We start from the raw sequence: 21,832 nt of genomic DNA on the forward strand, positions 1-21,832 counted from the left end.
GCAGAGCCTGCTTGGGATTCTCTGTCTCCCGCTCTCTCTACCCCTCCCCACTGTCTCTGTCTCTCTCAAATAAATAAATAAACTTAAAAAAATAAAAAATAAATAAAGTCTGTTAAATTGACCACATTAAACACAACGTTGCAAATAACTCATGCTCATGTGATAAGAGTTGTTATTTTAGGAACGCATTTAAGGATGCAATCTTCCAGCAGAAAAATTGTCAGGAAAAAATGTGATGCTACTTAATAAGTTTCCATCAGTAAATTCTACAGTAATTAATAGCCCCAAAGGAAACCCACGGCCAGCTAACACGAGCTAGAAGCTACTCATCTCTATTTCATTGGTTTTAAAGGTGTTCTTAATCCTAAAGTAATCAGGATTGGTTGACTTACAACTGTTTTAGGCAGTTATGATTTGGAAATTAGAATGCAGTGCTCCCAGAGCATGCCTTAAGAAACTGTTGTGATTGGTGGTGTTGGAAAGGAAATAGGAGGGCAATGAGGGAGTAAGCTGTCTCCAAATGTCTAGTAAGATGACAAGCCCTGGGGTGCCTGGGTGGCTCAGTTGGTTGAGCATCCAACTTCAGCTTGTGGGATCAAACAGCTTGTGGGTTCGAGCCCCATGTCGGGCTCTCTGCTGACAGCTCAGAGCCTGCAGCCTGCTTCCAATTCTGTGTCTCCACCCTCTCTGCCCTTCCCCTGCTAGTGCTCTGTTTCTCTCTGCCCCTTCCCTGCTTGTGCTCTGTTTCTCTCTCTCAAAAATAAATAAACATTAAAAAAATTTAGAGGATGACAGGTCCTCTCTCAAGTGGTAATGGTCCCGTGTTGTTGCTTGGTGATGGGCAGCTTAAAGTTGCCGGAGACATCTGGTTTGAAGCAGTGCTTCTCAAAATATGGTCTCTGGTACATGTGGTAATTCTGGTGCATAAAGAATCTTTGGAAATTTCATTCCTCTCATAATAATGAGGGCTCATTATGACTCTACCTAGTCTTAAGTGTGATTCAAAATGATGATAATAATAATGTTGATAATGACTTTCACTGAGGACTTACTTTGTGCCAGGCATGGTGCTCAACACTTCATATGCATTATCTGACCCAGTTTTCACAATAACCCTCAGAAATAGGTATCATTATTTTTTCCATTTTACAGATGAGAAAACTGAGGCACAGAAATAAGGAACAGGTCCAAGGTCACAAAATTAATTAGTGGCAGAGCCAGGATTCAAATCATGATAGAACTCCAAAATATATGCTTTAAATATTGTGGTAGAATCACATAAAATTTACTATTGTAGTCTTTTTTTTTTTTTTTTTTGTACATCACAGATACATTTATTCATGCCACAAAAGAAATAATACATCTGCAGGTGCACAGCGATACTCCATGTTCCCATCTAACAGCTGGCTGAAATTTACAGCCAGACTGATGTCGCATCTGATGTGTACTCCAGGTAAAGCTGGTTAATGATGACCATGAACAGGTGCCGGACTCAAAGCTTTCCCAGCTTTACTTCTTTTATCAGCACAACTGATTTTACAAACAATGAAGCCCATCAATCCCCTTCCTACCTAAATCTCCTGGTTAGCTTGGACAGTGTGGGGCCTCATGGGGACCTAAACATTTTTAACAAGGATTTGAGGCATCTCAGTGCAGGACCCCTGTCTCAGGCTGCCCCAATCCTCATAGCCAAAAACTCGGAAAGGTGTGCTATTGTAGCCATTTTAAAGTGTACAATTCAGTGGTATTTACTACATTCACATTTGGTACAACTAACACCACTATAAATTCCAGAAAAATTTCCTCACCCCAAAAGGCAACTTCATGCACCTTAAATGGTCGCTCCCCATCTCCTTTCCCCCCTACCCCTGGCAACCACTAATCTGATTTCTGTCTCTATGGATTTGCCTATACTGGACATTTTATATAAAGGGGCATACAATGTGTGGCCTTTTGTATATGGCCATAATGTTTCAACATTCATTTATATTGTAGCATGTATAAGTACCTCATTCCCTTTTATACACAAATATTAATCCATTGTACCACATTTTGTTTATCCATTCATCCACTGATGTATATTTGGGCTGTTTCCACCTTTGAATATTGCAAGCAGTACTGCCACGAACACTCATGTACAAGTTTTTGTTTGAACACCTGCTATCAATTCTTTTGGGTAAAAAGAATAGGCTTTTGATCATAAACCTCTGCTGACTCCAAAAAGGAGATGACTGAATATCTTAAAATATTCATTCAGCAAATATTTACTGAGAACCTACGACACAACTACCCAGAATTTGAGCACTGGGCATGTAAACTGCAACGAATAAGAAAGCAATGAATGACAGGCATCATCCCTATCCTCCTCAGGAATGACAGAAAATTAAATGAGTAAAACACAAACCTGGCAGCAGTCATGCTGGTGATGACTCACCTGAGCAAGAAGCTCTAAGGTGATGCTTTTGAATCAAGACAAATAAAACTAAGAACAGATTAAACAATATTGTTATTTATCCTCTTATATAATAAATCTGAGGTAGGGAGTCTTCCCAGTGGGATAAATCAGCACCAAGGAATTAGGTTTTCTCTACCCTTCTGCTCTGCCATTCTCATAGCTGCAATAAGGAACAGCAACTCTAGGCATTATGTCTTCCTCACATAACAAAGAGCAGAGAACAGAGGTGGGAAATAACAGATCCCTTCTCAATCCCTTTTTAGATATAAGAAAAATGTTCCCAGGAATCTTCCATAATAGTTCCCCTCAGGGAAGATTTGCACCAGGAGCTTATTCCTACACCAATCATTGGCAAGGGAATGGAATTAGAGTGCATGATTAGGATTAAGCAAGTTTGAGGCTGATAAACCCAGCTTCCCCTGGGGCATACAGCCACCTGATGTCCTAACAAAATACAGGTTCTGGGAAAATGTAAGAGGAAAAGGAAGGAGTGGGATAGACAGACAGGTGCCAGGCAAAACTTCCTGGAGGACTGTCCAGTGCAGAGTCCTCTGAGTTCCAGTTCTCAACTGAAAGAAAAAAAGGGGGGGGGGGTGGCGCCGGGGTGGCTCAGTCGGTTGAGTTCGAGCCCTGCGTCGGGTTCTGTGCTGACAGCTCAGAGCCTGGAGCCTGCTTCGGATTCTGTGTCTCCCTCTCTCTGCCCCTCCCCTGCTCATGCTCTGTCTCTCTCTGTCTCAAAAATAAATAAAAACATTTAAAAAAATTTTTAAAACCCTCAATATGTCCAAAACTAACTCATGATTCCCATCAAAATGGTCTCCTCCAGTGTTCTATCTCTTTGGAATGCACCACCATTCCAGCTGCACAAGCCAGAAATAGGAGTCATCATACCCTCTTCATTTCCCTCAACACCCATATCTAACGCATCACCAGGTCCTGTTGATACAACCTCCCAAACAGCTCTTGAATCAATGAGTCTCTTCACCTCCACTCAACCATTCTAATTCAAGTCACTGTCATCAACTCTTCTCTGGAGTTCTGCAACAATCTTTTGCTTGGTTTCCTTACATCTATTTGGACCTGCCTCCAACCTAGTCCTTCACAGTGCAACTAGAGTAGCCTTTTCAAATACATGCTTAGGCTTAAAATTTGCTTCCTATTGCTCCTAGGGGAAAAAAAAAAAAAAAAAGCTGTCCCTCAGCTCTTTGCAATCCAGTTACAATGGTATCCTCTGAGTTTCAATGGGTTGTGCTCCATCCCACCTCAAGACATCTTCACGTGTGGTTGCTCCTGCCCCTGTCATCCTTGGTAGTATGTCAGTTTAACCGTCACTTCCCAGGGAAAGCGTTTCCAGGCCTCCTAATTAGGTCAGGTCTCTGCTACTGGCGCGTAGAAAAGTCTGTCCCTTCCTTTACCGCACTCTTCTGTCTCTAGATTAAGATCCGCAAAAACACGGAGCTAGTATCTCTTACAACATAATGCCTGGCACATAGTAAGTGTTCAATATGTAGTTGAATGGCTAGATGAACATATGAACTTCAAAGATGAGTGGCCCACAACCAATGTGTATCCAGCGCCAGAGAGAATACCAATAATGGCCGTGACCCACCCGCACAGCGGGGCCGCCCGGACTACAAGACTCGTTGCTCCTCCCAGTAGCTCCGCCCCTGTGCCCCGCCCCTCTCTGCTGAGTCGGGGGGAGGGGCATAGAGGTCGCGTGACGTGACAGCCTCCGGCCGCTGATTGGGCTTCCAGACGCGCCGACTAGGAAAGGGGGCGTGTCTGCGTGTGCTGATTGGCTGTCGGGCGGTGGCTGGGCGGGCAGCGGCGGCGGCGGCGCGGGGGCGGGGGCGGGGGCGGGCGCGGGGAGGGCCGGGACCGGGCAGGGCTGGGAGGGCGGTAGCAGCGGGCGGGATGGGTCCTCGCCGCCGGTTTTTCTGAGACTCGCTCGCGTGGGCTGCCAGCGGCGGGCCCGCAGTGGCCGCGGCGGCATGAAGGGCGCTCTGGGGAGCCCCGTGGCCGCGGCCGCCGCAGGCGCCGCGATGCAGGAGAGTTTCGGCTGCGTCGTGGCCAACCGCTTCCACCAGCTGCTGGACGACGAGTCGGACCCGTTCGACATCCTGCGCGAGGCCGAGCACCGGCGCCAGCAGCAGCTGCAGCGCAAGAGGCGCGACGAGGCAGCGGCGGCGGCCGGGGCCGGCAACCGCGGCGGCAGGAGTCCGGCCGGGGCCTCGGGCCACAGACCTGGCGCGGGCGGCGGCCGGAGGGAGTCCCAGAAGGAGCGCAAGAGCCTCCCGGCCCCTGGCGCGCAGCAGCCGGACAGCCCCGGGGGCGGCCCGCTGCCACCCGGTACGCGCGCCCCGCCGGGCACCTGGGCACCCCCGGGTAGGCGCAGTGGGCGGGAGGGGAAGGAGAATGGGGTCACGGAGGTCACCCCTCCTCTGCCGTCCCTCGACCCTCACTGTGAGACCGGGGTCAGAGGGTCTTGATCCAGAAAGGGAAGGGGCTCCTGGGAAGACGGGTTAAATTGAGGGTCCTTGTGGCGGAGGAAGGTAGGAAAAGAGAACGGGAGGGGGTGTCACGCCCCTTCTGGCCTTTTCCAGCCCCTTGGGCGGGGGGCGGCGTGCTGGCTTGGAATAGGGGTCTCAGAATCCCAGAACTGAGCGATTACAAGTTGGGCAAAGTTGAGGGATAATGTTGGGGTAGTGTTTGTCGGGATAACTAGGGTCGCTACCCCGGGCGCTCAAATCTAGAGCTAGCAGGGACGGTCTCCATCCTCCAGCCCAACCTCTGCAAAATTCGGGTCGGGAGGTCAGAAGAGAAGCGTGGTGGGGAAGGAGGGAGGGTGAGCAAGGAGGGCGCACCCGGCCTCTGGGGGTGGTGGCGAGAGCCCAGGGTGTGTGAGGAATCGTGGGGATGAGGGGCTCGGGCCTCTGTGATGGAGCGAAGGCCTGGGTGACCGCGGGGGCGGGCTGTGACGTCAGGGCCGCGAGCCGAATGCGGCGGGGGCGGACGCGGGGTCCCCGGCTCCTGCCAGGCTCCGTGCTTTCACCCCATCCTCGTACACCCCATCCCCTTACTGTAGCTTCCAGCAGTCAGCCGGCATCATTTTTCAATACAGCATGTTGTGTCGTTGGGACGTGTAACTTGTCATTAAGTCAGGCTGCTTTCAGAAAAGCGTTTTTTAACCTTTAACCCTTTTAAACAAGAATATTCAAAGTTCCCCACAACCTATTTAGCCAGGTACCACTGTCCGCATCCAGCGAGGGAGGGTACCTAAGAGTCGTTCATCACCTGAACTGCATCAGTTCATAGTCTGTAAGACTCCACCTGTATTTCCTCTGTTTTCCTAAAATAAAGCAGTGGTCCTAAGGTTTGCTTAAAAAGAGTGTTAAGATTAAGATCTGTCATTCGACCACTTGAGCCAGTGTTTGGCATTGTATTCAACTGGGCTTTGCTGGCTTGTTCCTTGCTTGATGACAGTTGTGCATCCCAGCCCTGAGATTACAACTCTGATTTAAGTGTTGGGTCTTTGACTCGTGCAGCTAGGTAATGTTTGCTTTACTTTTGTCTGTGAAAACTTCAGTCCAGCAATATCCCCTGAGAAATAGAAAATCAAGTCACTATAATAAAGATATTGAAAATTATTTTCAATGCTTTTGGATATTTTAAGGCCCCATGCTAGTAGGCCAGCACATTTATGAGCCTATTTAAACAGTGAATGAGACGTGAGATATATTGTACGTTTTGTGTTCTGATTTTTCTCATAAATCTATTTAGATACAGTAATGAAAGAATTGACTAAGGCTAAGCTTTTCCTCTCCCTTTTCTTTTTAACAGATGAAAATAATGTACTTTATCCTTTAAAGTAGTGTGAAACTGCAGTTAGTGATGTTAATATACTGCTTTTTAACCTTTTCAATATTAAAAATCATGAATTTTTATCTTATAACAAAAATTTATAAAATTTTTGTAAATTTTGAACAATTCTGAAATGTATGAAGTAAAGCAAAAATCTATTTTTATTACTGGTTAACACCTTGTATTTATGTACAAACAGAGCTATTTCTTTTTTTCTAAATTTAAATGATATGTAAACTGAGTTGCAGCCTGCTTGTTTAACTTAGCATTGTAATCTAGTGGGTTTATAACTTTTTTCTGTCAATTGTTCATAATCCAGATGACCTGGGTTTTGAGATCTATATTAAAGATTCTTAGTTAATTTTGTAGGTAGGATGGAAATTTTGTCATCCTGGTTCTTTTTCAAGTAAATGTTATTTCAGGAGCAAACAGCTCATTAATTTCCATTTATGTAGTTAGTACTAAATTTATAGAGAGCTACTCTCTCAAGGTTTTGTAGCCCTAATTAATATGGACTGTACCTTTCTAACATTCAAAATTTTTAATTTAGTTAGAATATTATAAATGAATGCTCAGTGTAGAGAAGAATCAAAGTCAAAACATGTTTGACATATAATGGAAATATTTTTGGATGTGAATGTGGAAATCACAAGATTTTCCCATGGAAACAGAGGTTTTTAATGCCCTTCAATATTTAACCCTTGGGTGAGCCTTGTTTTATAAACTCGTTACTGAAATCTACAGAGACTGTTTTCAGCTTTGCTTTTCCTAGCCTTTCAGAACTATTGTCTTTGAGTGAAAGCTCAACTTTGTTTTGTAGGAAATCTTACTGTAAATTTTATTGTATTCTGCCCCTTCATATGGGCTTGGGTTTAGATCAGTGATCAGACAGCATGTGCTGGCGTTTTATTGGAAAGGGCTAGAGAAATTCAGTGTTTGCATTATCCACTTGGAGCTGCTGACCCAGCACAGAAAAACAAACTAGGTTCAGTTGCAATCTTGATCGCTTAGCACTAAATTATGGGGGGAAAACTGGACCCCTTTTATCTTTGAGTTTTGGGGATACAGATGTTTGCAGTGTATTCATAATTATTCTAATAAATATCCAGTTACATTTAATGGTATTTTTAATGTTTGTTTTGAGAGAGAGAGTGCACACATGCGTGTGCACATGAGCAGGAGAAGAGCAGAGAGAGAGGGAGAGAAAATCCTAAGCAGGTTCCCTGCTGTCAGTGCAGAGCCCCAAGTATGGCTCGATCTCATGAACCATGATAGCATGACCTGAGACCAGATCAAGAGTTGGACACTTAACCAGCTGAGCCACCCAGGTGCCCCTATATAATTTTTAAAATTTTATTTTTTAAGTTTGTACACCAAAACTTTGGAAGAAGTTTTAATATAAAGTATGCAGTAAATGTCATTTTAAGTTTTGAATGGTGAATTCCAAATTTAATACAATAAAAAAAAAAAACAACCTTGAGGAAGCAAAGAGGTAGAATAAGCTCCTAAGTAATTTTGTAGCTGAGTGGAGATACTAAAGGTTTTTTTTTTTTAATTTTTAACGTTTATTTATTTTTGAGAGAGAGAGAGCGTGAGCAGGGGAGGGGCAGTGGGAGAGGGAGACACAGAATCCAAAGCAGGCTCCAGGCTCTGAGCTGTCAGCACAGAACCTAATGTGGAGCATGAACCCACAAACCATGAGATCATGACCTGAAGTCAGACACTTAACTGACTGAGCCACCCAGGTGCCCCAGGTTTTATTTAAAGATAGGTTATAAATAGGAAATTTGAAGCTGTATTAAAATAATGTTTTTGCATTGAAGGAAAAGTATTGTCACTATTGACATATCAGCTGATTGCTGTTATGTCATACTCTATTACAATTTTCAACTTGTTAGATAATAAACTTCCAAAATAACATTTTCTACCTCACATTCCAAATTTGATCTCTATTACCTGCCCTCATTTGGCATTGCATACTCCCAGGACAAGTGTCACTCTCTGTTTTGTTTCTGCAAGAGAAACAATGATCTATTATGAGAAAGATAACATCTTTCCCATTTCCCAAACACGTCACAAGCTCAGATTGTAACATCAGTACAGAATGCAAATCCGATTTAAGGGACATTAACTTAAGACTGAACTTAGATTTATTGTGGAACTTTTCACATTGAAAAAATACTTTATGTTAACAAGTAATAAATTGCACAATTTTATGTTTGTGGTGTCACAGACTTGACTTCTGCTTTAAAATGGAATCAGCAAGATACTGGAACTATGTTACTATGTACATGTGCCCAGTACAAAGTTCAGAGAGAAGCTATTCAGTAGGAAGACAGAAAAATATGTGTAAACATATATTCCTTAAAGGTTACATATATCTGTCTAAGAGAGGAATCCGGGACTTTAAAAATTACTCATTACTTCAAATACATTTAATATTTTGATGGCTCAGTTGGTTAAGCATCCAACTTTGGCTCAGATCATGATCTCATGGGCCCCTACATCGCATTTAGGCTCTCTGCAGTCAGCGCAAAGCCCACTTCAGATCCTCTGTTTCCCACCCCACCCCCACCCCTTCCCTGCTCATGCGCACTCTCTCTGTCTCTCAAAAATAAACATTAAAAAAAATTTTTGATAGCCATACAACCAATGTGAAGGGTATAAATTATACCAAGGAAAATCGAAGCTACTGTAATAAAAATGGTACATCATGTTTGAGATAGAGAGCTTTTAAATATCTTTTTTTTAAGAAAAATAAGATGCATTTTTAGAAGATGATTTAAGAAGTGACAAAGTTCCTTACAACGTACTTACCAAGTGTTAGCTGCTTTCAGACACAGACTCTGCTTAAAATTTTTAAAGCATCAAAACTAGAGAGGAGTAAAGTGAGAGAGAGGCCTGGAGTGGCCCTGGCTGGGTGCTGGCCTTTCTGTGAACGAGAGATGCCCCCTTCCAGTGCTGTCCCTTGGATCAGTTGGTAGATAGCAGTTTAGCCTCATATTGAAAAGTATGATCATAAATGTATAAATTCCATCAAAGATCAAGAGAGCAGGAAAATCTGTTTTCAAACAAAAAAAGATAACAGCAGTACAGAACTGTATTTAGAAACGAAAACCTTAGTAGCCAATGATAAACCATAGTTTATCTGAAAGTACAATCTGACATACAGGGCATTTATCCTTTAATATTCTGTATGGAGTGTAGCTACCATGTTTTAATAAAACTGCTGTTGACAACTGTAGTTAATTTAGCAAATGTGTGTATCCATAGCTGTCACAGTCATTGTGAGTTACCTGTAATTATAGGTTGGTTGGTGTAGTTTATCTTATATTTTCTAGGACAGAAGGGAAAGAAAACCTAAGTATCTTAAAAGTTTTATGAGGAAGTACAGTTGACCCTTGAGCAACCAGGGGGTTAGGTTGAAACCAGGTTTCAAGCCGTGCAGTTGAAAATCCACATATAACTTTGAACTTCCCAAAAACTTAACTACTAGTAGCCTACTATTGACTGGAAGCCTTATCAGTAATAGTCAATTAACATTTATTTTGTATATGTAGTATATATTCGTAGGACAGATAAGCTAGAGAAGAGAAAATGTTAAAATTATAAGGAAGAGAAAATACATTTACACTTCTGTACTGCATCTGAAAAATTCTGTAAGTGGGCCCATGCACTTCAAACCTGTGTTGTTCAAGGGTCGATGGTAGTTGACTGTGGGCTACGATGATATCCATAACTTTTTTCTTCTCTGAACGTTTCCAAACTTCCTGGATTTTCCCATGATGTTGACTTCTAGAAAAGTGGAATTTAAAACTCCCTGTAGGTGTGCTTTCATGGACCTGGTGTCCCAGCTGTCCCTTCTGATTTGGCAGGCCAGAAGCGAGCTCCTAGAAGAGGGGAGCAGCAGGGATGGAATGACAGCCGGGGGACGGAGGTGACACTTGACAGAGCAGAGCGGAGATCCTACAGGGAATATCGACCCTATGAGAGCGAGAGACAGGCAGACTTTACATCTGAGAAGTTCACGGATGAAAAGTACGTACTGCAGACCTTGGTCAGGAGGGTGGGGGGAACCAGGAGGGTTTTACTAGAACTGTTAACCTTTGCAACCTTGGCAGTCACTTTAGGTGACACAGGAAGGATCTTCCATTTATTTCTTGGGTGACCTTAAGTCTTGGTTCAGGAAATGATGTAAGGTGAAAAATGAGTTATTTATTGGTAACTACACAAAGCACTCTTGTAAAGAAAAAAACTACACAGGAGTCTGTTAAACTGGTTAAATTTTCTTTTGCAGTTGAAGCTAAGCATAATTATGGTTTTGATTTAACATTACTAATTTAGACTACTAACAAATTTAAACAAGTTCCTAGCCCCATCGTTAGGTCACTTAGCTATCATGATGACATTTTAAGAAAATCTGATACAGTGTATAAAACCAATTTATGGCTGCCATACCTTCTTCTAGAAAGTGCTCTGATCTGGAAGGTAGTCTTGGGCTGGTGCAGCCTGACACCGCTCCTGACCACCCGTGCCTGCCTGTACACACGTAGCGGTTCTTTGTGTCTTATGCTTGGCCCTAACAAGACAGATGCTTACTGCCTAAAGTTTGTGTTAAATTATTCAACCTTCATAGCACTGAGTTTAGATTAAACTGAAACAACTTGTGAATCACATTTAAAGGAAAATAGGTTAAAAAAAAAGGCTAAAGGAGACTAGAATAGTGTACGTTGACACTATTAGCCGTCAACAGTTTAATGTCAAGGGAGCCGTTATTCCCAAAGTATTTCAAGTTCTTGACTATTGATTCCATTTAGGATCCTGGCTACAAGTTTTAACCAAAGGACATGTAAAAACTATGTTCATTAAAACACCACCTCATTAAAACACCACCCCTTCCCCCAAAAGACCTCCAGAAGTCCAGCAGAGAGTAGCTCAGTCTGAGAAGGCTGAGCAGCTGGTGGGCATACTCCCACAGATGTATTCCCTAGAAATTACATATTGAGAACATCAGGCTAGTGTATCTGCCACCATATTGGAGCGTGAGGGTTAGAGAAAGGCTTAATTCTGCTATTTTTGGAGAGTACTTCAATTTTGCTGTGTAATGGCCATAGTCTGCTTGCTTACAGAAAGACTTCTGGATCAGAGCTGCTTATTTGGGAAAGCATATGTGTATATTTTTTTCTCACTTCAGGGATTTATTCTGTGGAAATAAGGAAATTATAGCTCAAAAGCACAAACTCATGTTTCCAGCTTTTTTTAGTAGCTAAACTATGAGTCTTTTAAAAGGATGAGTATATGTTAACACAAAATGATGCCTATTAAGTGAAGTCATACATGAGGATAGGGGTAGAGTGGGGTATGGGATTATGGAGGGATTTTTCTTTTTTCTTTAAAAATAACTTCAGATTTATTGGGGTGCCTGGGTGGCTCAGTCCGACTTCGGCCCAGGTCATGATCTCATGATTCATGGGTTCAAGCCCCGCATCAGGCTCTGTGCTGACTGCTTGCTCAGAGCCTGGAAGCTGCTTCAGATTCTGTCTCATTCTCTCTCTGCCCTTCCCCTGCCCACGCTCTGTCTCACTCTGCCCCTCAAAAATAAATAAATGTAAAAAAAAAAAAAAATGAAAACTTCAGATTTATAGAAAGTTGCAAGAATTATACACAGAATTCCCATATACCCTCATCCAGATTCCCCAACTGTTAACATTTGCTTTATCATACCCCCTCCCTCTCTCTGCCTCTCTCCTTCCCTTACACACACACAAACACACACACACACACACACACACACACACCTTTTTTCTTTGACATTTAAAGTGCAGATGGGGCGCCTGGGTGGCTCAGTCAGTTGAGCGTCTGACCTCAGCTCAGGTCATGATCTCACAGCTCGTGGGTTTGAGCCCCGAATCCGGCTCTGTGCTGACAGCTCGGAGCATGGAGCCTGCTTCGGATTCTGTCTCCCTTTCTCTCTCTGCCCCTCCCCCACTCATGCTCTGTCTCTCTCTCTCTCTCTCAAAAATAAACACTAAAAAAAATTTAAAAAGAGTGAAGTGCAGAAATACCTCTTTATCCCTAAATACTTTAAATGTATTTCCTAAAAACATTGTACAATTATCAAACATATTAACCTTGATATATTACTATTATCTAATTCTCTATATCATGTAATCTACAGAGTACTCAAATTTCACCAGTTGTCCTATAATGTCCTTTTAGCAAAAGAAAAAAAATGCCTGGTTCAGGATCCAGTCCAGAGTGTGCACTGCATTTAGTCGTCTTTCATTTGGAACAGCTCTTTACTCTTCCTTTATCTTTGACTTTGACATGTCGGAAGAGGAAGGACCAGTTATTTTGTACAACAGCTCAGAACTGAGTTTGTCTGGAACAATGTCATGCACTTTGGCAGGAATACCACACAAGTGAGGTCTTGTGTCCTTCGCAGTGTATCATGTTAGGTATATGGAGGGAAGTTTTACTTTCAAGGAAATGTGAAATTATTTTTGATAAATCATGTGCTATCAGAAAAGATATTTTCCTTAGTTTCTTAAAAAGTACTCTTCTATTAATAAAGATCCATAAGACAATTTGGATAGTTTAGAAAATGCATACAATTATAAAGAAAATTAAAGCCACTTATCTTACCATTTAAGGTAATTACTTTTAACATTTGGACTAATTTTTTCCTTTTTTTTAATACATAGATATACTTAAATATTAAGATGATAATACATATATACTGAGTGCTTTATATTCTTTCTTTTTCCATTTGACATGGTCAAAGTCATTTCCATGTCACTAACAATGTTTAGTAAACATTTTCTTTTAAATTTTTTTGAAAGAGAGCATTTGCAAGTGGGGGAGGGGCAGAGGGATCAGGAGGGAGAGAATCCTAAGCAGACTCTACGCTCAGTGCAGAACCTGTCATGGAGCTTGATCACTCAACCGTAAGATGATGCCCTGAGCCAAAATAAAGAGTCAGACGCTTAATTGACTGAGCCACCCAGCTGCTCTGTGAATTTTTGGTAAACATTTTTTTTTAATGTTTTTACTTATTTTTGAGACTGAGAGAGAGAGAGAGAGAGAGACAGAGCACAAGTGGGAGAGGTCCAGAGAGAGAGGGCTAGACAGAATCCGAAGCAGGCTCCAAGCTTTGAGCTGTCATTATGGAGCCCAATGCAGGGCTCAAACTCATGAACTGTAAGATCATGACCTGAGCCGAAGTTGGACGCTTAACTGACTGAGCCACCCAGGCGCCCTGGTAAACATTTTTAATGGCTCTATTATGAGCTGTTGTGGATGCAGTACAGTGTAATAATTTCCTTAGTGTTGGACCTTCTCTAGATGGAAGTTCTAGAAATGGGAACCCCAGTTAGGGCCATAAAGCAGTGGTTCTCAGCTGGGTGTCATATATTAAAACCTGGGACCCAGTTTGTGCTTCAATGCAAGTTTGGATGGGTGCATGTAGTGTGAAAACAAATTGGAGTCAGGGGGATCTTTTGATATGTAGTGACCAATCACTGTCTTAGTAACCTGTCCATTTACTCTGTCACTAACAATCTAGAGCATTTCTCCTAGCTCTTTCTGCAGAGTTGAATATAATAAACTTTGACCTTGGCTTATTTGATAGTGAAAAATGGTGTCACCTTGCATTTCTGTGATACCTATACATATTTATTGGGCAGAATTATTGAATCTTGATAATCTTAACAGACTGTCTAATTCAGTCCTCTCAATTTATGGATGAGGAAACAAAAACCCGGAGTTTCAGTGATGGCTATTGTGGTCACAGCCAGCTCATGTGATTTTTATTCCACTAAAGCAGAACACATATTTTCACATCGAAGCGGTGTCATAAGTGGTGCTAGGAGTAACTGTCCATGTGGCTCAGGTGCAGAGATCAACCAGGACACTTCCAGATCACTGTTTTTAATGTATAAGGAATTTTTCTTTAGGCTCCAAATGATGAACCTAAGTGAATTCTTTGAACATAGGCTATTAGGAAATTAGCCTACCTCTGTCTGGATATATTTTGACTCTTTCTTTGGCTCTTCTTGAAGTTTAGTGCTGGTCATTCAAAGTCAGTTCCAGTTCTGAAAGAATCACTTACTCAGATGTTTAACTTTTTTTTACTCCTCATATGGAAATAGTTGAGAAAAATTGGGGTAAAATATACGTAACATAATGTACCATTTTAGGGGCACCTGGGTGGCTCAATCAGTTAAGTGTCTGACTTCAGCTCAGGTCACGATCTCATGGTTCATGGGTTCAAGCCCCACATTGGGTTCTGTGCTGACAGCTTAGAGCCCGGAGCCTGCTTTGGATTCTCTCTTTCTCTCTGCTCCTGCCCCACTCTCACCCTGTCTCTCTCTCAAAAATGAATAAACATTAAAAAAAATTTTTTAATGTATCATTTTAACCACTTATAAATGTGTGATAGTACGGTGGCATGAAGTACATTCACATTGTTGTGCAACCATCCCCATCATCCATCTTCAGAACATTTTTATCTTCCCCACCTGAAACTCTGTACCCATTAAACACTAATTCCCCATTCTCCCCTCCACAAACATCATTCCCTTTATCTGTAAAACAGGTACTCATGCCTAGTTAATTAGGATTGTTGTTGGAGAGTGGATTACCAGGATGTAAAGCATGATGCTTGGCTGAAATGTTATTTTCCATCCTTTTCCTTGTGAGTACATAACAAATAAAGATTCTTAAGTGGATACAGGATTTCTCAATGCTCCCTTGCCTGAATAAAAAGAGGATATGTTTTATCGTTCTAATTTTTAGTATATGTGCTGCCAACATGAGCACAAAGAGGGTATATTTTATAAGCAAGAAGCAATTGAGAATATATATATTTAAAGTGTATTTGTGAGAGAGAGAGAGTGCACAAATGAGCGGGGGGGGGGGGGGGGCGGTGGGCAGAGAGAGAGAATCCCAAGCAGGCTCCAGGCTGTCAGCACAGAGCCCAACATGGGGCTCGAGCTCATGAACTATGAGATCATGACCTGAGCTGAAATCAAGAGTCGGACGCTTCACTGACTGAGCCACCCAGGTGTCCTGAGAATATGGGGATAAGGATGTGGGTAACCTGTGGAGTAAAGAAAAAAAAAAATGTTTTAGGGGCACCTGGGTGACTCAGTCAGTTGAGTGTTGGACTTTTGGTTATGGCTCAGATCATGATCCCTGGGTCATGGGTTTGAGCCCTGCATTGGGCTCTGTGCTAAGCGTGGAGCCTGCTTAAGATTCTCTCTCTCTCTCTCTCTCTCTCTCTCTCTCTCTCTCTCTCTTTCCCCTCCCCGCCCCTCTCCCCTGCTCATGCTCTCTCTCTAAAATAAACATTTTTTTAAAAAACCACTAAAAAAAAAAAAAAAAAAGAGGCTTAAGGGATTAAAATAAACCCCAGAACACACAGGGCTATTTTTAGGGTCGGTTTCAATCACTATTATATTTTAAATGCCTTTGTTGTTTTGTTGGTATCTGATCTAGATTTCATGTAAATTTAGACCCAATTTTGACTGTTGACATTATTTTCCATGTATGTTTTGGTGTTTCATTTCCTCTCAATATTTAGGTAGACTTTTTTTCTCTTATGACCCTGTCCAACTTCCTTGTTAAGAATTTATTGTTACATTTTTGTTATTGTTTTAGAACTCTGCTCTAGGTATTTATTATAATGGGAATAGATTTTATAATAATCTCTGTTTTAGTCAGGAATGGGAGAGGTGGGAGGTAGAACACCCAACCTGGAGACTTTATTTAGGATGATGTTTCTTATAAGAGACTGGCATAAAGTTAATGATTGGTGCTTCTGTGTTTTTTTATCTTTTTGAGTAAGGATAATAGAGAGTTTTATATATTTTTACCCACCATCAGACAGTAGCTTTTTTTAAATAATTTTTTTATTATTATGTTTATTTATTTTAAGAAGAGAGAGAGAGAGACAGAGTGAGAGTGGGGAGGGGCAAAAAGAGAGTGAGACACAGAATCCAAAGCAAGACTCTAGGCTCTGAGCTGTCAGCACAGAGCCCGACACGGGGCTCAAACCCATGAGTGTGAGATCATGACCTGAGTCGAAGTCAGGTACTCAACCGACTGAGCCACCCAGGCGCCCCAGACAGTAGCTTTTTAATGTAACAATTTCAGCCATGACCATAGACTAGAACATACCTCTAGTTTTGGTGTTTGAGTCACTAATGCCACTAGAGTTCAGTAAGTAATTTGTTACAATTTTAAATATTTTTAAAGTCTTGACAAATTAAAAATATATAATCTGTCTTATTAAACTAAGGTTGTAATGGTGAAAAGATGTGGTCCTTGCTGCAGTAGCTTTGAGTCTAATAGAAGAAAGGCAAGTCCTCATAAAAAGTGATGGTGACCAGAGACATGGCTGAGAATGGGTGTGAGGAGGAGTGTGTGGATGGTTAGGCCTTGGTCCCAGTGGATGTGGCAGAGGAAGAAGGGAGTATAGAAGACATCTGGTTCTTGGCTTAGGTAGTTTGATGCTGTGAGTTAGGGACCATAGCGAGAGCCAAGGGGTCAGTGTTGGTCATGTATCTGCAGTGCCAGGGTGTGGACAGAGGGCATGTCCAGGAAGTAACTGGCTTTGTGGCCTGGAATCAGAGACCCCAGTGAGAGATGCAGGGTCACATGACTGAGGGTCACGTAGCAATAGCATAGAGATGAGGACAGTGTGTGCCTGGGATGGGAAGTCAGGAATGTGGGCACCTGTGAGGAAAAACGAGTATCCAGAAGAACGAGGGAGGTAGCTGTGTGGAGAGCATCAAGACTAGTTAAGTGAAAGAGGCAAGATACAGAACATGTCCCTTGATGTGACTCTGGAGGTGCCTTCCTCTGAAAAATGGAATTGGGGGCCTAAGAAGCAAGGGGAGTGAGTATCTTGTGAATTTTGTACCATGTTTGAGTATGACCTATTACAAAAATAAGTGTTTAAGGACAAGGCAAGGAAAGAGAAGTCTGAGGAAAATTAGTGGTCAGCGGTGTCAAATGATGAATAGGGGTCAAATGACATAAAGACAAAAGTTGCTATTGGCTTTAACAACAAAAAGCTTCAGCTGTCCTTGGAGGTGTGTGTGGGGCAAGAGGAAGAGAATTGAGGTTATTGCAGGTTAATACTTTTAGCCCCAAATGTCACTGACTGGTTGTGTGTTTGGGAGAGGGAGGTTTGGGAGGGGCATAATTTGAAGTTTCCTATTTCTCTTATACAAAACATTCCAAATTTAATTTAAATATTGAATATTAGAGCTGGAATAAAACTCCAGAGAAAGGGGTACCCCTCCACAGATTAGCAAGACCTGCCCAGGACCTGCTTCTCTGGTCTGGCTTCCTCACCTAGCAGCTGTATGACCTTGGGCAAGTTACCTACCTCCTTTGTGCCTCAGTTTCATTGTCTGTGGATAATAGCTGTATATTATACATCTGTTTATGAGAATTATATATGATGAAGTGCTCAGAACAATGCCTCAGTAGTATTATTCAGTAAAAGTTAATTATTACTTTATTATTCAAGCTACCATTCTTTCCAATATATTATAGCCATGATGTCCTCCTAGAATTTTTTTCTCAAAAAAGCCTTAGCCCTTCAATCCAGTTCACTGCTTTTTATTATTATACCCATCTCTTCCTAGACCCATTGACAGGTTTGATCGAGACAGACCACTGAGAGGCCGTGGAGGCCCAAGGGGGGCCATGCGAAGCCGAGGCAGAGGCGGCCCCGGGAACAGAGCTTTTGAGGGTTTTGACCAGAGAGGGAAACGAGATTTTGAGAGGTACGGTGGGAATGAGAAAATGTAAGTTCCTCTGTAACTGCTTTTTTGCCTTATGATCTTGGTAATACACGGTATGAATCTGTTTGTTGTGTGTTAATATGAATTGACTTGATATTAGTATGTGCTTATTCCTGAGGGAGCTGATCCTGGGACGGCTTTTCTGATCAACTTTTATGATTTGGAAATTGACTGCAGGCCTGCTCTCAGCTGAAGGGAATATTCTTTCTTTCTCTAGAGCAATCAGAACTGAAGACAACATGGGTGGCTGTGGAATTCGAACTTGGGGATCAGGCAAAGATACCAGGTATGGTGCAAATGTGTGCCTTTTGTGAACCTGCAATTAAGTGGAAATATCCAGATCTTTATTTTCCTTTTGTGAAAATAATGTCTTCTCTGCTATGCTTGCATTGTCTTTATACTTGTGTGCTGTTAGGTATAGATTGATTTTAGGCTTTTGTTTAGTGAGGTGACTTTTTTAATTTTTTTTTTTTTCAACGTTTATTTATTTTGGGGACAGAGAGAGACAGAGCATGAACGGGGGAGGGGCAGAGAGAGAGGGAGACACAGAATCGGAAACAGGCTCCAGGCTCCGAGCCATCAGCCCAGAGCCTGACGCGGGGCTCGAACTCACGGACCGCGAGATCGTGACCTGGCTGAAGTCGGACGCTTAACCGACTGCGCCACCCAGGCGCCCCAGTGAGGTGACTTTTTAAAGTGGGTTTGCTATGTTGCAATTAGATTTGAAAATGACTTTTAAAGTGGTTTTAAAGTTCTTTTGTTTTAGCCAAACAAATTTGTGTATTTGCTGATGCCCCAGCGCATGATACTCTACATTTGCATAGGCCTCAGAATGCTTTTTAAATTTCTGGATATTCTATACTTTTATTTTTCTGTGACCTTCCCAAGTTCTTATATGCATTGCATCTTGATTTTATGAAATCATTTGCAGGTTGAAGCTCAATGACAAATTTCACCAAAGGTTCAAATCTGACATTTCTCTGAGGTTTCATGGTGTCTCAGATCTGTACCAGTTTTGCTGCTTAGAAGAAGTACTTGGTTCTGCTGTTTCAGTCATTTCATGGCTGTAGGGGCAGTGCCTTCCTGGTGTCTGCAAAGAATAAGCAAGAAGACTTGAGGGCAGTACAAGGCAAGGAATGGATCCCTCCCAGCGCACGTTGTAGGAAAGACTTTCCACGATTTTGAAGCCTTGAGGGAATCCAGAATATAAGCTTTTTACATAAACTTACTTTTCTTTCCTTCTTTCTTTCTTCCTTCCTTCCTTCCTTCCTTCCTTCCTTCCTTCTTTTTTTTAAACTTTATTTATTTTGAGAGAGAGAGCATGAGCAGGGAAGGGGCAGAGAGAGATGGGGAGAGAGAGAATCCAAGCAGGCTTCGCACTGTCAACACAGAGCCCAACGCAGGGCTTGAACTCACAAACCGTGAGATTATGACTTGAGCTGGAATCAAGAGTCAGATGCTTAACTGACTGAGCCACCCTGGCGCCCCCATAAACTCATTTTTCTGAAATTGTTGTCCTTAAAGACAAACATACAAAACAATACTAAATATAATATTACATGTGCTACCCTTGCACATCTGTGTTGTCCTTGAAAGGAAAAGAAACTTGTTGAATGTTTCTCAGTATGGGGTTTCATAGGCTGTTAATTATGAATCTTTTAATTTTGTTTTATTTTACTTTGATATATATTTTAAAAAGTAAATACCTCTGAGTCATCTGATTTACCACCTTATCTAATGCTGCCACTCCATTTCAGTTGGCATTGGAACTTAAAATAATTTTGGCGTCAAGTAATTATGTACCCTAAGGGGTCAGCATTGGCCTTTTAACATGAAGAAGTAACCAGGAGCTGGGTGTGCTGCCGGTGATCTGGCATTATGTCCTTGTGCTAAAATGACACATGTCCGTGTCATTTTGGATTGGTTTGTGAGTGACTAAGTCAAAGCTCTGAGGTGGTAATAATTTGTAATTTAAAGATTCTCATAGAATAAGACTTAAATTTCTTATTTAATAAGTGGAGATTTTGATTTTGATCATGAAAACAGTTCAGTACAGTGGAGTTATGGGCTGCTTTTGATTAATGACAAAAGAGCAGAGGTGAGCCTACCGTAGCAAGGATGTTAATGGCTGGTGAAGCCAAACACTGCACGGTGTGTTAAAAGCTGGAGGGTTTTGCTATAGTTAGTATTCCTGTTTGAAGGCATTGGCAGTGCTAACTAAATTTATGAATGTTTTCAAAATGGCGCAATGAGCCATTTCCAATGTTAATGCTTCTCTTCAGCAGTTTGACAGTGAGTGCCTGAAAGTAGAGTTTTCTCCATCTGTGGTAATTACAAACATATAATATCTGATATTATTTCTTTGTTACCAATTGAAACACACACACGAAAGCAGTTTTCAGTAATGGTGCCTTCCAACTTTTATTTCAAAGAGCAAGATGGTTTTATTAACATTCGATTAAAATCTCTCCGCTGTCATAGATTTGGGTAATTCAAGTCTCATTGAATTTGAACTAGATAACAAAGCCTTCAGGTGTTCAATTCACTTTGTGGAATGTGCTTGTGCAAACAGGCATTTTCTGCATTCATATAACTAAAGTCAAAATATATACATCTGCCCTGGGGCTGTATCTTCTTCTGTAAATCTAACATTGGTGATTTACTTTCAACAAAATAACAAAATCTGCTAACATAAATTATTGCTAATTTTGAAACCTCATTGCTCTGTAGTTTTGGTCACATGGTTCTATAAGAGCCGTAAGCACATTAGTTTTATGTTTATTCATTAAATAATGTAGGTCAACACAGGGAGATGTGTGATTTCTCTTTTTTTTAATCAGCTGCTCAAGTTTAAGAATGCTGGTGTTTGTACATAGTCCCTTTTATGATTTTTAATTGTTGAAAGCTATAAACTATTAATAAACCTATGGTTTTTATTCCCTTGGTTTATTATGTTGCCAAGGGAGTAAAGAGAAAGTTGGAATAATTTGTGCTGCTGCTGCTGGATTTTGAGGCTCCTGGATGCCAGAAACTCCTGTGACCCTGCTGGAGTCAGGCTGATGAGCAGAAGCAGCCTTTGTGACAGGGCCTCCGCCAAGCACAGTGCCAGCCACGTCTTTCCACACATAGGGTGCATTTGATTTAGGACCTTTTTCAAAAATAAAGATTAATAATTAATTGGGGCGCCTGGCTGGCTCAGTCAGTAGAGCAGGTGACTATTGATCTCAGGATTGTGAGTTCAACTCCCACATTGGATGTAGAGATTATAGAAAAAATTAACTTAAAAAAATTATTCAAATTTTGTATAGAAAAACTCACTTTTAAGCTCATTACAATAGCTTTGCATTGAGAATAAAAAAATGTAGGGGTACCTGGGTGACTCAGGTCAGTTAAGCATCCAACTTCGGCTCAGGTCATGATCTTATGGTCTGTAGGTTTGAGCCCCGTGTCGGACTCAGTGCTGACAGCTCAGAGCCTGGAGCCTGCTTCGGATTCTGTGGTGTGTGTGTGTGTATGTCTCTCTCTCTCCCCCTACCCCTCTCGCACTCTGTCTCTCTCTCCCTCAAAAGTAAGTAAACATTTTTAAAAAATGCAGAAAGTCAATTCTGTTATTACAGGTCAATTTGTCTTTGCTTTTTAAAAAATAGCTTATGTTGGGGTGCCTGGGTGGCTCAGTCAATTAAGTGTCCAGTTTCAACTC

At 41.8% G+C, this 21,832-nt stretch overlaps 1 protein-coding gene and 1 pseudogene across 3 annotated transcripts in view; one reads left to right on the top strand and one right to left on the bottom strand.

Moving 5' to 3' along the window:
- Positions 1–1,463: 1,463 nt before the first annotated feature.
- LOC112868727 (ATP synthase F(0) complex subunit j, mitochondrial pseudogene) lies at positions 1,464–1,646 on the bottom strand (annotated as a pseudogene).
- A 2,701-nt stretch (positions 1,647–4,347) lies between these two features.
- The window catches only part of HABP4 (hyaluronan binding protein 4), a 41,125-nt gene continuing 23,640 nt past the window's right edge, over positions 4,348–21,832 (top strand). Inside the window, exons 1-4 of one of the 3 annotated variants that reach the window (XM_086685192.1) lie at positions 4,348–4,840; positions 10,192–10,354; positions 17,974–18,114; positions 18,350–18,418. In XM_086685192.1, coding sequence (XP_086541318.1) covers positions 4,447–4,840; positions 10,192–10,354; positions 17,974–18,114; positions 18,350–18,418 — 767 coding nt within the window. In that variant the 5' untranslated portion in view covers positions 4,348–4,446. The remainder of the gene's footprint in view (positions 4,841–10,191; positions 10,355–17,973; positions 18,115–18,349; positions 18,419–21,832) is intronic. The other 2 variants (XM_086685190.1, XM_086685191.1) reach the window with 2 other exon arrangements.

The sequence above is a fragment of the Puma concolor genome, chromosome D4 (genome assembly GCF_028749965.1).
Source record: "Puma concolor isolate L17-30 chromosome D4, mPumCon1.1.hap2, whole genome shotgun sequence".
Classification (NCBI taxonomy): Eukaryota; Metazoa; Chordata; class Mammalia; order Carnivora; family Felidae; genus Puma; species Puma concolor.